General features: G+C 42.3%; 1 protein-coding gene across 1 annotated transcript; it reads left to right on the top strand.

Annotated features, from left to right (window-relative positions):
• The first annotated feature begins 2824 nt into the window (after positions 1-2824).
• LOC109781965 (phosphoglucan, water dikinase, chloroplastic) lies at positions 2825-14743 on the top strand. The gene is made up of 19 exons (XM_020340556.4): positions 2825-3280; positions 4091-4694; positions 5167-5253; positions 5806-5937; positions 6191-6316; positions 6395-6573; positions 7415-7499; positions 7986-8132; positions 8219-8271; positions 9653-9858; positions 9955-10073; positions 10710-10780; positions 10866-10983; positions 11902-11988; positions 12076-12162; positions 12243-12319; positions 12455-12599; positions 12754-12886; positions 13640-14743. The coding sequence occupies exons 1-19, from the start codon at positions 3102-3104 to the stop codon at positions 14542-14544; spliced, it is 3540 nt and encodes a 1179-aa protein (XP_020196145.1). The 5' UTR covers positions 2825-3101; the 3' UTR covers positions 14545-14743.
• Positions 14744-16573: the final 1830 nt, after the last annotated feature.

Genomic DNA, 16573 nt, shown 5'->3' with positions numbered 1-16573 from the left:
GGTTATTATGCGGATACTACGGTGCCACGACATCCATCTTGTTAAAGACATTCCAGTTCACTACATGGATCTAAACTTTTGTGTAAGTTACTATAATCACATATTATATTTTGTGTCATATAACTAATGTTATCTTTATTATTAGTTAGCCCTTGTCCCACTATGCACGGCGCCGAAGTTGTCATGACAATATGGAAGTTTGCTAGGTTAACATAGTTGTTTGATAGTTAGCTTGATAGCAATGAAATATCATATTTCAGAATGTGATATGGTAAGATTTTAATTCTTCGTTACTAAGAATAGTTTATTTGGCCTTAATAATTAATGTATTTCTAAATGTATGCACCGCTATAAATTTTGTTGCCTCCGAATATTATTGGGCTATTCCTAATGTTCGTCTTATATCAAAATAAAAAATGCATCAATTATGGACCGGCTTCCAATACCTACTTTGGGGAAGAATGTATTCAAAACTATGGTCAACAATGTAAACCTTGCGCTCCAAGTTGCAAAGTCTGCATTGAAGGTCTCTAGATGGGGATGCAAAGTTCCTGTGCTTCCGACAAACTCATATCAGTATGAATCTTGTCATGTTATTTATGGGAGATTAAATGTGACATCCTTAGAAAACATCTAGATGTGAATTAGACAAACTGATATACATACACGTGTCTAATTATCTAACTTCTCTTGTAACCTGTAAAATATTAAAAGCTAAGATACAATTGTATTGCTACTGGTTCATCGTGAAATCATTAGGACAAGCTTCCCATATAAGCAAATTAACATTGTGTGTCAAGTTGTAGCTAGGTCACCCACGCTACAGTTGTCAAAGCTAAGCAGAAAAAAGTTTGTGCAATTAACGGAATCTGTGGACGGGAATACTGGGACTGGCTTCCATTGTTGTGCTGGACTGTCATAAGATCTACTTCCTTCGTCTGAAAATACGTCTAGATACATTTCTTTTTATCTATTTTGATAACAAGTATTTCCGAACGGAGGAAGTACTACACATGAACATGCATAAGCTAGCTTGCTTGATGGACTTACCGATCACGTCACCTGCAAAGAAGGAAAAGACTTACCCTGCTCGTTGGGCAGTGTACAGGGCGAGAAGTTGTTGCAGGCGTGCAACACAGCAGGATGTCGACGGCGCGCGGCGGAGAGGGGGTACGGTGTTGCCGTGGCGGGCTTCGGCGGAGGAGGAGGAGCGTAGGGCGCCAGAGGACGGCGCCTGGTGGCGCGTGGGCACTGGCCGGAAGGCCATGTGCGGCGGCGCCGCAGCGTGCTCGTGTGCCGATCTGGTTAGGGATTATAGGTTAGGCTTTTTTGTAGGGTTTTAGACGTGCGCGTGCGCACCAAGGGCACCGATCGCATTCTTTTCGTCTTTATATGGGCCACGCCTGGCAACATTTTATTTGATCCTTTTCTACTGGGCCGCGTTATTTTTCTTTGTGGGTTTAGGCCTCAGCTGCTTTTTTTTTAGGGATTTCACTAGTTAAAGGGTATCCTTGCAGCGCGTATTTTCCAGTACCAAGGGTGAGTATTTACACAATGCTCATTTCTACCCATGGCAACAGAGACAAATAATATTACAGATGATTGCATGTGTTCTGTAAACATGTTGACAAAGTAGAGTATCGGTTTTTCTCACCAACACCCTATGTTTTTATAGCAAACACCAAGACCCTATGTTTTTATAGCAAACACCAAGACCCTGTGTTTATTTAACAGCCACCGGGCCCCTGTGTTGGCCTTGCCTTTGGTGGACCAAAACCATTGTGGTCGATGAGGTCTCAGAGCAAGTTTAAGCTGCACCACCGTCAACAACGTGATCGCCGCCCCCAAACTATCGACCCGAGACATACACTCCTTGCCGATGGCTCGAGTTGAGATTTTGAGCATGTAAGGCTTCTCCTACGATACAATATATCGTTGAAACACAACCGTGCAATTTATTTTTATTTCCGAGCGCCTTGGTCCGACTAGTAGTTTAGGTTTTATTAGTCCTCACAGGGGTGAAATTGTGGCGGATGGTGACGCTTCATCTCTGAGTTGGTCTTTTGAGCTTCTCGATCGTCGAGTTTGTCCGTCAGGGTACAATGAGGTTAGGGTTTTCCCGCTGTATGTGGAAGACCGCGAGAGTTGGTGTCAGACGCTTCAGTTCAATTTTCAAGGGTTTAATGATGAGACTGCAACTCCGGGGCGCTGGTCCTTAGATAGGGATGCATGCATGAAGACTTTTTCTGGATGTTATCGACAAGGTTAGCCCGCCTCTGGTTCGGGACCGGCAACAGTGACGCGTCGACGACTCTATTTTGGTGGCGTCAGTGGTCGTTCGGTGGTCCAAGAACCTCAATGTAAATCTTACCATTATGTTTCGGATGCTTTTGTGCTTATGGTGAACTTTTATAATGAATTAGAGCCTGCTTTCCAAGTAATAAATTAAATAAACATTTTTTCCCTTTGGACGGCCCATTGTACACACTCTTTTTGCTTCATCTGAATTAGTAACGGATTAAGAGCATAATTGATTTGCTGCCAACATTTGGGATTGCCAATATTTGGCAAGCCAACATTTGGCAAAATTAAAAGTTACCAACATTTGGCAACTTTTCGTGAGATTGGGAACGAGAATTGGCAAGCAACCAATCTCTAGCCAATATTCGGCAGTTGCCAAAATTTGACGTGTCAACTTTTGCCATCAAACCAATTAGTATGTTCTAAGATAAGACTGCCTTGTCAGCCAGGATACATGGTTTGCTGGACACGTGGCTAATGCTGCTCTTTTTTTTTGAGAGAGAGAGAGAGACAATGTGCAGCTGTGCCCCGAGAGGGGAGGGAATAGGGGATAGCGCGCGGCGACCGGGGGGCGGGCGGGCGGGCGCGAGAGATCCGTGAAACCGGGCACGGGAACCACGTCCACTCGTTCCGGGGCGCCTCCCTCCTCTCCTCCGCCTCTGTTTCTTTGGGCTCTCTCGTCGCTTCCACTCCACTCCGCCCTCCTCGCGCCGCGCCCATCCCGACGCCACCGCCCCCCTAGAAAACAAACACCGACGGAAGCGATCGCCGCCCACCACCTGTTCGGCGGATTGACACCCATGGCGTCGCTCGACCCCTCGCTCGCCACCGCCGCCGCCAGGCCGCGCCTCGCCGCTCCCCCGCCGTCCTCCGCGTCCGCGGCCGCGCTGCTGCTGCCGCGGGCCGGCGCCCTCCTCCCGGGGAGACGGAGGCTGAGCGGCAGGTTCTCGTGCCGCGCCGGATCCGCCGCCTCGGAGATGTAATGCCTCCTGCCTCTTTTTTCCCATCTCCTAATCTGTCAGTTTGCTTTGGTGAGGCTCTCGTCTCGGGTGGATTGGATGGGGGACGGAATCCTCCTCTTCTTCTTATGGATGGAAGTCCCTTGTAGTAGCTTTATAATGACGATTGCACTAGTTGGTCCATCACGCCTCATGATCGGGAAGCCCATCACCATCACCATCACTTTCCTAGCAGAACAATGATGGTCGCGCTCTGCAGCCGTAGGTCCATCTCACCATCTAATGGCCGGGCGCCCGCAGCCCTACTGAACAAGCATGCACCACGGCCAGTGGCGCCGGAAGCGTGTAGATAGAGGTGTAGCGCGGCTAATGATAGCAGAGCCACGAAAAAACCGATCTAGCGCACTTTGATCCTAAACCGGCTTCTGATGGCAGGGTTCAGTCAAACTAACCGCCGATCCAGCGGTGAATTTAATGCAGTTCCGCACAAACCGGGTCAGAAATTCAGTGTTTCATAAAGCGGCATGCAAGATATTTCCCATTATAGCATTTTAGATGCTTATTGAATCTGATGCACTGGACCCATGTTCCGTGTCATCCCCTGTCACTGTCAGGCAGGTCACTCTTAATTCATCACTCTGCTGTTTTTTTTTCTCCCTTCACAATGCTTTATATGTCTATCTGGCATATGGTACTGAGTGAGGTCGGCAAACTGAAACAGTTCATTCCACAATGTCCTCTGCACAAATGCAGCTGTGCAGTTTATTACCCATTTCCATTTTCTGGATAATTTAATGACCGCAGCTTATATGTTTTGCTGCTTACTGCAGAACAAAGGAGAAAAGCAGAGCAGATCCTTCAAAGTCGGGTTCGGTGCTGCTCCAGGTTTGTTTAGAGCACCAGGTTAAGTATGGTGAGCATGTTGGTATCATAGGTTCGGCAAAGGAGCTTGGGGCATGGAAGCAACACGTCGAACTGGATTGGACACAGGATGGCTGGGTCTGCCAGCTGGAGCTCCCCAGCGAAGCACTTGTGGAGTTCAAGTTTGTGATAGTTTCGAAAGGAGGAAATGACAAGACATGGGAGGGTGGTGACAACCGTGCCATTCAGCTGCCAAAAGGTGGTACACTTGATATAGCGTGCAACTGGGATAAGACAGAAGAGCCTTTAGGTCCTTCGGGAACACCAAAGGTTGATAGAGCACCCAAACATGTTGTTCCACAAACGGCTGGAGATGTTTCAGCTGCCAGTTCAGCGCCGGGGACTGACTCGAGCTCATTTGGTGGGCAATGGCAAGGCAGCGAAGCTGTTTTCATGAGGTCAAATGAGCATGGGAATAAGTCGAGTGACAGGATGTGGGATACAGCCGGGCTTGGTGGAATGGCACTGAAATTGGTTGAGGGTGATAAATCGTCTAAGAACTGGTGGCAGAAGGTAAGTTGGCTTGATTTGTTTTTGACCCTGTCAAAAAGGTCTAGTATTCCATATTCTGTTATTCTAAAAGTAAAAGCTCAACACTGAAATTCGAATATCAACAGATGGAAGTGTATAGTACTTTCAGGACCTCACCTGAGCGGATGCAGCAATGTTGTATAGTTGATAGTTATCTGTTTCCCTTTTGGTAGTGGCTGTCATAACTGAAAGTATCTTTTGTGAACTTGTTAAAGAAAAACTGGTTTATGCCTCTAAGCACCTCCCATAAGCACCTTGCACTGTACAAGGCCCAAGGCTCCCACGTTGGTCACTTGCTTCTGTTTAAATATTTAACCTTCCTTTTATGAAACAAACAGAAAGATAACAATCAGGGGGCGGCACAGTCCGCACCCTGTGACTTGATGTCTTTTTAGAAAGATTACATTCAATGTAATGCTAATAGCTTCTTTTAATAAGTGTTTTTTTCTTGCAGTTAGATCTTGTTCGCCGGCTTGTGTCAGAACCTGTTGATGACCAAAGTAGATTGGAGGCTCTTATATGCTCTGCTATTTATTTGAAGGTTTCTCCAACTGCACTTTACTATGCTATTTGTCATTATAATTCTTGGAAAACTAATTTTCCCTTGTAAAAACATTCACCAGAAAACATACGATCTGCTATTTATTTAAATCTTTCTTGAATTGCAGTTTAATATGCTATTTGTCAGCATTTTCCTGGAAAACTAATTTTGTTTTGTAAATTGTTAATCTGAAAACAGAGACTGATAAAAAGTACTCCCTCTATTCCCTTATACAAGGCCACTATCAAAAATACATTTTGCATCAATACAAGGCCACCAACAGTAGTCGAGGCAAAAATTAATGATGTTTCCTCGTACTAGCAACTTTTTTATACTTATATACATGTAGTCATAATGGCACTCAGCCACTTCCTTCCCATTCATTCGTTGCATGCTTGTGGTGTATTAATGATCCCGGTTAACGAAAAGAAAAGTTAACTTGCAAAGGAGTCATAAATTTTATCTTGGTACCTGTAATATGAGTTTGTGGCCTTGTATAAGGGAATGGAGGGAGTATATTAATATATTTTTAATTGGTTCCCTCTATTGCAGTGGATTTATACAGGTCAGATATCTTGTTCCGAAGATGGCGGTCATTACCGACCCAACAAACATGCTGAGATATCGAGGCAAATTTTCCGTGAACTTGAAAAGATGTACTACACAAAAGGCATATCACCTGAGGTTTGCTCTTTCCATCACAACTGCTAGATAACCATCAGCATCTATTCTAAGTATTTGACTATCTGTAATTTTGATCACTGTGCCTTTAGCTAAGATGAACTAGTCTGACTTTGCTACTGTCACTTCGTTACTGTTATATAATTCTTTCGCTAACAATGTAATGTTTAAGGTTAATTAAATTTAAATGTGCAACCTAATACTTACTAAATATCAATTATTTATCACTTTCATATTTCCATGTACATTCGTGCAGGATGTGCTTGTGATTCGCAAGATTCATCCTTGTTTACCTTCCTTTAAGTCAGAGTTTACTGCCACTGTCCCTCTAACACGAATTCGTGATATTGCTCATCGCAATGACATCCCACATGAGCTCAAGGTGATGATCTCTTCCGAGAGTATAGAGTAACTTTCGATCCGATTATTTGCAACTCACTCCATCTTCTACTGTCAACAGCAAGAAATCAAGCATACCATACAAAACAAGCTTCACCGAAGTGCTGGCCCTGAGGATCTTGTTGCTACAGAAGCCATGCTTACTAGGATTACAAAGAACCCTGGAGAATACAATGGAGCTTTTGTCGAACAATTCCAAATATTTTATAGCGAACTAAAAGACTTCTTTAATGCCGGCAGGTTGTCTAACTCTTTATTTCCCATATTTTCTACTTCCAGAATATCTATTTGCTAAACTAAACTAATGGAACTTTGACTCTTTCTGAACTTTTTGATCCTACTGAAAGATATTGACATCAGTTCGGAATTTCTAATTCCTGACCTATTGCGTTTTGAAGTATTGATACAGAAATACAATTTTGATAGTGATAAAGAATTGAGGACAGAAGATTGCACCAAAATCAATAAACAAAAAATTAGTGGCAGAAAACTTCTTTTTTATAATATGGTACGTAGAAGACTTGTATGTCCTTAGGCACCTTATGGAACTGTTCTCATAAAGAGTAAAAAGGAGCTGCCCAGAAACAAGAGAATAGAAGATTGACTGCAGTTATTCTGGTAGTAAGCATTTCATATATTTACCATGATACTAACAAAGTTATAAACAATAATTCAACATGAAGCACAGGGGCATAAATTGGAGCTAGTGAAAGATATAATTATAATTTAAACTATATACTGACCCTACCTGCTTTGATGTGCAAGTAAGAATCTAGAATACTAAATGTTAGTACTCCCTCTGTAATAGTGATCTAAATGCTCTTATATTTCTTTACGGAGGGAGTACTTGACTAATGTATATTAGATGTGTACTGCTAGAGTGCTAGTTTTCACGCAACCTTGAAGCTAAAAGAGACAATTCGATGAACAACTATAAAAACAGCCCCTTCACTGAGCATCAAATGTTTTCTGTAGCAATGAACACTTATCTGATGGTCATCAAATGGTTTTGTATAGGAATGATAAAAATAAAATTCATTTTAATGCATGATATGTAACATGGTATTTGGCAATTCTGCAGCCTGTTTGAACAACTGGAATCCATCAAGGAATCTTTGAATGATTCTGGCTTAGAAGCACTGTCATCATTTGTCAAAACCAAACAGGTAAATTTTACTAAAAACAGTGATTTTTCGTTCTTTCATATTTCAGCGTGTTATACAAGCTAATACTGGTACTTCACAGCTTTCAATAATTCAGGCACATTTCTGTGCTTTCTTTTTAAATTCAAACATTTCTGCCCTCTGATCATCTAATATAAACAAGCAAACAATGTTTAGAAATGTGAATTATGTTACCAAGTTCTGCATGACGTCATTCTATATGTTTGCAGTTGTATAGGCAGCATCTAACTCCAGCTTGTTTCAGTGGCGTTCACGATGCACTGCAGTCTTGTGAATCTGAATACCTTCATAAGATATGATGTTTACATCTACGTACTCAGTAATAGACTGCTTACTAGCTTATTGTGTGTCATGACAGTCCACTTTCTACCATTTCAGTTGTAGAATTGTAGAATAGACCCATTGCTTCAGTTATCATGCACCATTCGTATATTGTCTAATGGAAGTTCTTTTATCGAGTATTTTCAGAGTTTGGACCAAGTGGATGCTGCGAACATTCAAGTTGTGATGAAGACCTTGCAGTCATTGTCTTCATTGAGATCAGTTCTAATGAAGGGCCTTGAAAGTGGCCTTAGAAATGATGCGACTGATGCCGGTATAGCAATGCGACAAAAGGTTATTTGATCAAAACACAACACAGAAAGTTTGTTCAAATTTGTTGCATACATTTTCAATTATATTTACTTATTGAAATTCTGCAGTGGCGCCTTTGTGAGATTGGTCTTGAGGATTATTCTTTTGTTTTGTTAAGCAGGTAATGAATTCATTAACTTAAACCAAATTTTGCGCTTTCCTACAAATCATATGATGTTTTTTCAATGCAACGTTATTAATTTGGTCTTCTTCAGTTATAGAGTAATTTGCAGAACTGTAGAATAAAGGGCTATTTGTATCATTGAGCTACAAGTCACAGAACAATTTTGCAGCACTGTAGAATAAAGGGCTATTTGTATCATCAAGCTGCAAGTTGTATCGTGTATCATAACTCGCAACTGTTCTGACCATCCTGACAACCATCGCCCACACGCCACCCTTTCAAGCGTTGTCTTCAATTGCTACACCTAGCCACGTCCTCAGGCCCCTCCTACCCCATGCACCAATGTAGTCCTGGGCCAGGGGCACACCAAATTTAAGAACCAAGCCCACCTACTCTTCTTCCTAGGAAACCATTCGGTTCATTCCCACCTCTCATACCCTACCCACGCAAATGAAAGGTACACCCTGAGCTAACACCTACCCCATGAGGGAGGATGTCTTACTGGCATTCCTGGAGAGAGAATGCAAGGTTCTGGAATTGCTGATCCTGTAGTACAGAATGCTAGCGATTCTGCCATTGCCATCGTGCATTCCATCTCGAGGTTGCGCTGTATTTCCACGAGGGAGGAGAATAGGAGATGTTGTGGGCTTGTTTCTGGGTGTAACATATCATCACCTGCTTATTGAACCAGAGCAGATGACAGTACATGGTAGCCTGTCAGGCACCTGTCCAGCTTAGCTAGACATGCACAATACTTCAAGGGCACGCTGGAAATCGAGTTGGCTTATGTAAGTTAGTTTAGAATATGCTTAATCTGGTTAGCTATTATATCTCTTGAGCTAGATATGGTCGTTAGCAGCACCAACTTAAAGACATTGTCATCAGCTGATTGCTTGGTAAGAAATAATCAAATTCCCTTTTGGTGAACCAAAGTTAACAGAGTCCACTGTTACGGCCAGGAACAAGTTCTGCTGTTTCTGGGGCAGCGACACCTTGCGTACACCATGTTGTTGTCCGATGTGATCAAAGCCTGAGATCCTCATTCTTCCCTGCTGTTGACCCCCTTCCACTAAAGCTATAACACTCACTGTATAGAGATGAAATAACCCAACGCTTCTGATTCATTTTAGTATAAGGTATGCTGGTAGGTAATCAACATATTGTCTTGTACTTTGTTTAGCTCACTTATGTTAATAGATAAATAACACTGTCACTTACTGGAACGGTACCAGCTGCTGCTAATTTATTTTGCAAGTTGTTTGAGTTTATTTGCCTGGCTATGTTAATATTGTCAGAATAAAGGATCTACCGTTATAAACTTAGATTCTTCTTCAGGAGATACATTGAGTTTATTTGCTTTGCTCTTGTGCCATAACAGATATATCAATGGTCTTGAAGGTTCAGGTGGATCAGCTTCACTTGCACAATGTGTGGCTGGAAATACAAGTGTATGGGACGATACCCTTGATGCCCTTATTATTGGCGTCAATCAAGTTAGCTTTTCAGGTTGGAAGCCAGAGGAATGCATTGCTATAGGGAATGAGCTTCTTTCTTGGAAGAAGGAAGGTCTATGTGAAAGTGAAGGTGCCCTTTTCTTCTTTAACATCTATCGTGAATGTCTCACCCTTTGTATGTTCCTGTTATAGTTAGGAGTGCCCTGAAAGCATGTCATGATTATAGGCAGTGAAGACGGCAAGTATATTTGGGCACTAAGACTTAAAGCTACACTTGATAGAGCAAGGAGATTAACGGAAGAGTATTCTGAAGCACTTCTTTCTGTATTCCCTGAAAATGTCAAGGTGAGAGTTTTTCCCAGTGAATGTGTCCTCTGCCTACCGCTTGATGGATCAGAACTGCATGGTTTGTCCTATACTGGTTTGTCAGACCACCTGATTAGAATGTTAGTCATGGACTAATGGGTAATTCAAGTTAGAGAAATTTTGAACTCCTGGAGTATTTGGTTTCTGGAACCACCCCATCATGAGATTACTATCTCTTGATTTTGGCTTGATGATCCCATTCCCCATTTTACTACTAACTTTATGCTTGTGGGAGATAAGCTGGAGCCATTCCTTAAACTAAACAAATGCACAAGGAAATGGTTGGCCAAACCAAACACCCTAACCTTTATATACATTATGTAGGGAAAACAATTGCTACCCAAAATATTGGCCATCTTGGTTGTGCCATCGTTGTCCCTAATTTTTGCCTCCTGTTTCCGCTTTTGTTCTATTTTTGCCGTTGACATTACTATTTGTTAGCGTGACCGCTACTTCCTTGCCAGTCTTTTCCAAAAAGAATGCCGCTTCAGGAAGTTGCATCCATGACACACTCCAACTAACTGAGCTTGTAAATTTTGGTGCTTCACCAATAGAAAAGTGGACTCTGTTATCACAAATAGCACCTTAACATTTTGTAACTGTCTGCTTCTGTAGGTCCTTGGGAATGCCCTTGGAATACCAGAGAACAGTGTGAGAACTTACACTGAGGCTGAAATTCGTGCTGGGTAATCCTTTTTTTTCTCTTCCAAATCACAGTAGTTTATTGTTGCATATAATCCTGGCAATCCTAACTTCTTATGTACTTTCTAGTGTTATTTTTCAGGTCTCCAAACTTTGCACTGTACTTTTGAAAGCTGTTCGAGTAGTAATTGGATCGTCCGGCTGGGATGTTCTTGTTCCTGGAGTAGCCCATGGAGCCCTGATACAGGTATCTTCTGGAACTATGCAGGAAAGCAGAAAGATTCTTGCGATAAGCTTCCGTATGTTTTGCTGCCATGTTGGCATGATGTTACATAGGAAAATATTACTGTTTTGAGGGGGAAAGAACCTGAACACTTATTTTGCAATGCAGCAGGTTGTTAATCCTATTGCTACTTACATACTATGATCCATGCCATTTGAAGATATCATTTGTGCTATGGGCCAGCTTGATGTGAATACTGTAGCCTGCTGCAATTTAAAGCCCTCCAGCGGGGAGCCACCTGCTCTAGGCTAGTGCGCTCCCAATCAGCTTCAGATGAGTTGCATGCATAAGCCACTTTGTCCTGTGCTGTGTAGATTGCCCACAAGTTGTTCAACATCACGCCTAGAACAGAAATATAACCAGTGTCAGTTGGGTGAACATTTCATAGTTTTCAGAAGGGTGAGCTTGTGCGAGCAAATTAAATCCCAGTCAGTCCCTTCAACCATAGTCGCATTTTGCAAAGAAAAAAATATTTTTCATTGGCATACATAATACATTTGTTTGGTTTCAAAAAAAAATTGTGTAAATTCTCGTAGACTTTATGCCTAATTTAATTAGGTTTGGGCCTGGGCCATGCGAGGCATATTTGTGTGAGCACAGGCTACATGATATTTTGACATTACATCAGGTCAGATACTTGAATTCTGTATGGCCTCATGTCAAATTGATATCTAGTCTGGCCTAGAGATAACCAAATGGATATGAAAATTAATTAGTAGTAACCAGCCAAATTAAACTTTGGTTTTGAATCTGACCGAACCAGTTTCTACTTGTTAAAAGCACCGAGTATTACTCCTTAACAAATTTTGGAACCCTTGCTATCCTTTCTGGCTGTATTACAGTCAAAACTCAGGCTTCTATTGCAATGGTTTGTTTATTTAGGTAGAAAGAATCATTCCTGGATCATTGCCTTCATCCATCAAAGGACCTGTGGTTCTACTTGTAAATAAGGCTGATGGAGATGAAGAGGTAATTTTGGAACATCAAAATTCTTGATTTACCGATCCTGTCTCCCCAAATCACTTATATAGCCAGGGTTTTTTCTTTATTTGACAGGTTAAAGCTGCTGGCGATAATATAGTGGGTGTTATTCTTCTACAAGAGTTACCTCACCTATCACATCTTGGTGTTAGAGCTCGTCAAGTTAGTCTTGCCAAACCTGTTTTCTTATACTTATACTGGCAACAGTTCCTGAAATATTGCAACTGCTGGCATGTTTACAGGAGCAAGTTGTATTTGTAACTTGTGAAGATGATGAGAAAATTGCAGATATGAGGTTGCTTGAGGGAAAACATGTCAGGTTATGCTCTATTTTCGTATGCATGGTTTTTTATGTTTTCCGTCAAGAATTTGGTTGAAGGTGGCATCAGTATAGAGGTCCAGGTTTTTTGTGTGTCTGTGGGAACTAGACAAAATTCGCTTTGATTTATTACAGGTTGGGAGCATCATCCAGTGATGTTGAGTTGTCAGTTTCAGATGGAAATGTCAGCGACATATCTTCAGAGCCAGCCATTATACAGAAACCATCAAATTCGTTCTCTTCACCACTGGCTACAGACGAGTTGTCGAACGTGTCTGAGGTATGTTATTTTTCTTCATTGTTAATACACATGTAACAGACATACCTGTCTCCTGTTCATTACATGTTACACTAGATGTTCCTAGGATCCTGCATATTTTTTCTGTTACCCCTACTTATTCATTTTCTCTGTTCTCCATGGGACAACATTTCAGCCCAAAAGCTATACTTCAGGCGAAAATGGTAGTTCCAGTGTTCTGGAGCTTGCAGAAGCATCAGTTGAATCATCTGGTGCTAAAGCTAAAGCTTGTGGAACTCTTTCTGTGCTGGCCTCACTGTCAAATAAAGGTATATTTTTGCAGTAACATTCATTAAAGTTATTTCTATATTTGTTTTCCAACATTCTTGTGAATGGAAACTAACAAGTGTTGCAAGATCAAACTGCTAAGAGGTTTAGGAAGTTTACCATATAATTTTTAAAAGCCAGGCATTTTGAATAGTGAGATGCTCTTTAAATTTTCTCAGTGTCAAGTAAAGATTCAGACATTCAGTCAAGTTGCTTGGATAGCTGGGTATAATACATTTCTGCTCAAAAGCAGGGCATTTTGAATAGAGTGAGATGCTCTTCAACTTTCTTACTGTCAACTGTTAAGTAAACATTCACTTTTGAATGGCTGGGTATAGTACACTTCTGATTAAAAACTGGGAAGCCGAAAGTGCTTAACATAAAATAGTATATAAATCTAATTCCACATTTTCATATGAAAACAAAGTACACCCTGGTCTTTTGCTGCAAGTGCCATTGTTCTTCGGTATAATTTTGGTAGAATCTCAATACACCGATGGTAGATCATCTAATCCTGTACCTATCAAATATATAACTCATTTTATGTATACATAGTCAGTATGTAGTGCTATCCATCAATCCATGGTAGTGAGCTTATTTTATTTATTTATGATGGAGGTTCTGCTAATGGTAACGATATGGTTAAGATTGTCGCCTAAAATATCATAACTCATGTAATAGAAACATTTTCTCCTAATTATTTTGTGCAAATAATTTGTGATCTTATTTTTTTTTTCTATTTTGTCATTGGTTAGTTTACAACGATCAAGGAATTCCAGCAGCATTCAAAGTTCCTTCTGGGGCTGTGCTTCCATTTGGATCAATGGAGGATGCCCTCAAGAAAAGTGGATCACTGGAATCGTTTACAAGCCTTCTAGACAAGATTGAGACAGCTGAAATCGAAAATGGTGAACTCGACACCCTATCATCCGAGCTACAAGCAATAGTCTCGCTACTTTCACCAACCGAAGAAGCCATCAAATCCCTGAAAATAATCTTCCCCGAGGACGGACGGCTGATCGTCAGGTCCAGCGCCAATGTGGAAGACCTGGCCGGGATGTCAGCTGCAGGGCTCTATGAGTCCATCCCCAATGTCAGCCTCTCAGACCCAACCAACTTCGGGTCCGCAGTAGCGCGGGTCTGGGCCTCCCTGTACACTCGGAGGGCCATCCTCAGCCGCCGGGTGGCTGGCGTGCCCCAGGGGGACGCCAAGATGGCCGTCCTGGTGCAGGAGATGCTGGAGCCGGAGCTCTCTTTCGTGCTCCACACCGTCAGCCCCTCAGATCACGACACCAGGGTCGTCGAGGCCGAGGTAGCTCCGGGGCTGGGCGAGACCCTCGCCGCGGGCACCCGCGGCACCCCGTGGCGTCTCTCCTGCGACAAGTTTGACACCGACGTCGCCACCCTGGCCTTCGCCAACTTCAGCGAGGAGATGCGGGTGCTCAGCTCGGGCCCCACCGACGGTGAGGTGGTGAAGCTCACCGTCGACTACAGCACGAAGCCGCTGTCCGTTGATCGGACCTTCAGGCAGAAGTTCGGGCAGCGGCTCGCCGCCGTGGGGCAGTACCTGGAGCAGAGGTTCGGGAGCGCCCAGGACGTGGAGGGCTGCATGGTCGGGGAGGACATCTACATAGTGCAGAGCAGGCCACAGCCGCTGTAGAGTCATCATCAGTAAGAATTAAGATGAGCGAAGTTTTGTTAGGTGAATAAAAATTTGCCGAAAATCCTATGGGTTTTGTAATACGCGTGGGGTAAAATAAATCGGGTATGAGTCCCCCCGCCGGCGAAATTAACTGATCTGAATAATGGTTCGAATTGTATTTAACTTCTTGGGATGTGAACAATGATTTTGTTGGAAAGTACGCAGTGTGAGTTCCTACTTGTGTCCAGGAAGAGAGCAGAAAAGGGCGTCAAAGCTCTGGAATGGTGTGCCTGGGTGCAGATTGCAGACTTTTGATTTTTGAAGTTCGAAATTTATTTGAAATGCCTTGAATTTTGGTCTAATAGTTCGCCTGTTATTAAAAAAAAATGTTTGTTTTCTTTGTAGAGTTTGCAGGTTTGTACTCCATCGACGATACTATACCTATGTACATGCTCCAAAAGCAACATACTTGATTATACAATCCTACCCTACCTATTTTTTTGTTTTTGTTTTGTAGCCTCCTCCCTCCTAATGGCAACTCTTAACCGATCCCCTATAAATAAAGGAGAGTACGGCCGAGTAAACCCTTAGTGGAGCAAACCCATGGCAACTCGACTCAGCTGATCGAACGCGGGGGATGGAGATCGCGGTGTCGTGGCCACGGTCGTGTGGCGAGTCGTGCGCAGGAGGGCTTTTTTAGTGCGCGGGAAGTAAGTGGAGGAGCTCATGCGCGAGCCCTACCTGGCAGCAAGAGAAGGGGAGAGGGGCTGCGAGGCGAGGCGCGCCGCGTTGGGATGCTGCTTCAAGTGGGCTGGGCCCTAGTCTAGGTTCAGTTAGGATTTCTTTTTTTTCCTATTCTTTTTATTTTTTTATTTCCTTTATGTTTTCTGTTTTCTCTCTAATTTCATTTCTGATTTTAATTACCATTTTATTTCCAAACAAACTTGTTCTACAGTCATTTAGGAATATTTACATAAGTTTAGACACTTATTCAGGGCCCTTTGGTAATCTATTTTCTGATCATATTTTCATATATCCTTGTTTGACATTTTCCCATTTGATTTATTTCCACTTACAAGTTGGGCTTCCTTTGTGATTTGAATTTCCTGAATTTACCCCTCCCGCCCATTTCAAATATTTGTTTTGAATATATTTATTTTTCAAATTCTTTTAGCATTTTAATCACTTCCTTAACTTACCCCTTTAGAGTTCTTTTTAACTTTCGAAAGTTTGAATTGGGGTTTTGACTATTGGTGTGGGCTTTATGGTACTATTTCCAACCTAAGACCAGCACACAAGCTCACACTTAACATGTGGCTCAACTCTTGGGGTTTCCGAATGATCCCTAATGGTTATTTGGGGTTTCTAATAATACCCAAGGTTATTATTTGAGCCACACTTTTAGTCAATTCAAACAACTAATATCCTAATTCTAGCTTTAAGAAAATTTTAATTCCCTTTTTGGAAAACTTCTGATATTACAATGTTATTTGTAGAAACGGACGAAAGCTTGGCCAACATTTTGGGTGATTCATTTAGGCAAGCAAGTGCTCTTCATATTCTTCGTCTCACTAACATGCCAACTTCTATGGAGTCCATGTTACCCAAATTTTCAGCACCTTTCCATCCATGATACTTATGTTCAGGGACCAACGGTGAAGTTTTTATGGGCTGTTTGGTTTGCGACTAACTTTGCCAAAGTTTGCCACACCTAAGGTTAGGCAAGTTTGACCAACTTAGGTGTGTGTTTGGTTCAAGCCACATCTTAGGCAAGCCACACTAGGGCCCCACATTACATACACACAAAAAGTGTGGCAAGATTTCCTTGGGCTTGCCAACTTGTGGCTCTCATTTTGTTAAACTAACCTTAGGCAAACTTGGCAAACATGTGTGGCAATCCAAGGCATATAACCAAACACTTATGGGGCAAAGTGTGGCAATCCAAGGCATATAACCAAACACTTATGGGCCAAAGTGTGGCAAAGTGTAGTTTGGGCGGGGGGGCATGCCCCCCTGCCTTGGACATATCTGTGAAGGAAAAAGTAAA

Source organism: Aegilops tauschii, chromosome 7, assembly GCF_002575655.3.
Source record: "Aegilops tauschii subsp. strangulata cultivar AL8/78 chromosome 7, Aet v6.0, whole genome shotgun sequence".
Classification (NCBI taxonomy): Eukaryota; Viridiplantae; Streptophyta; class Magnoliopsida; order Poales; family Poaceae; genus Aegilops; species Aegilops tauschii.
The sequence above is the reverse complement of the archived record's forward strand: the minus strand, read 5'-3'. Positions and strand labels throughout refer to the sequence as shown.

Coding starts and splice junctions, on each gene's coding strand:
- LOC109781965 (XM_020340556.4), top strand. CDS start 3,102: ATGGCGTCGCTCGACCCCTCGCTCGCCACCGCCGCCGCCAGGCCGCGC. Junction 7,500..7,985: donor CATTTGTCAAAACCAAACAG/GTAAATTTTACT, acceptor GAGTATTTTCAG/AGTTTGGACCAAGTGGATGC. Junction 11,989..12,075: donor AGGCTGATGGAGATGAAGAG/GTAATTTTGGAA, acceptor TTTATTTGACAG/GTTAAAGCTGCTGGCGATAA.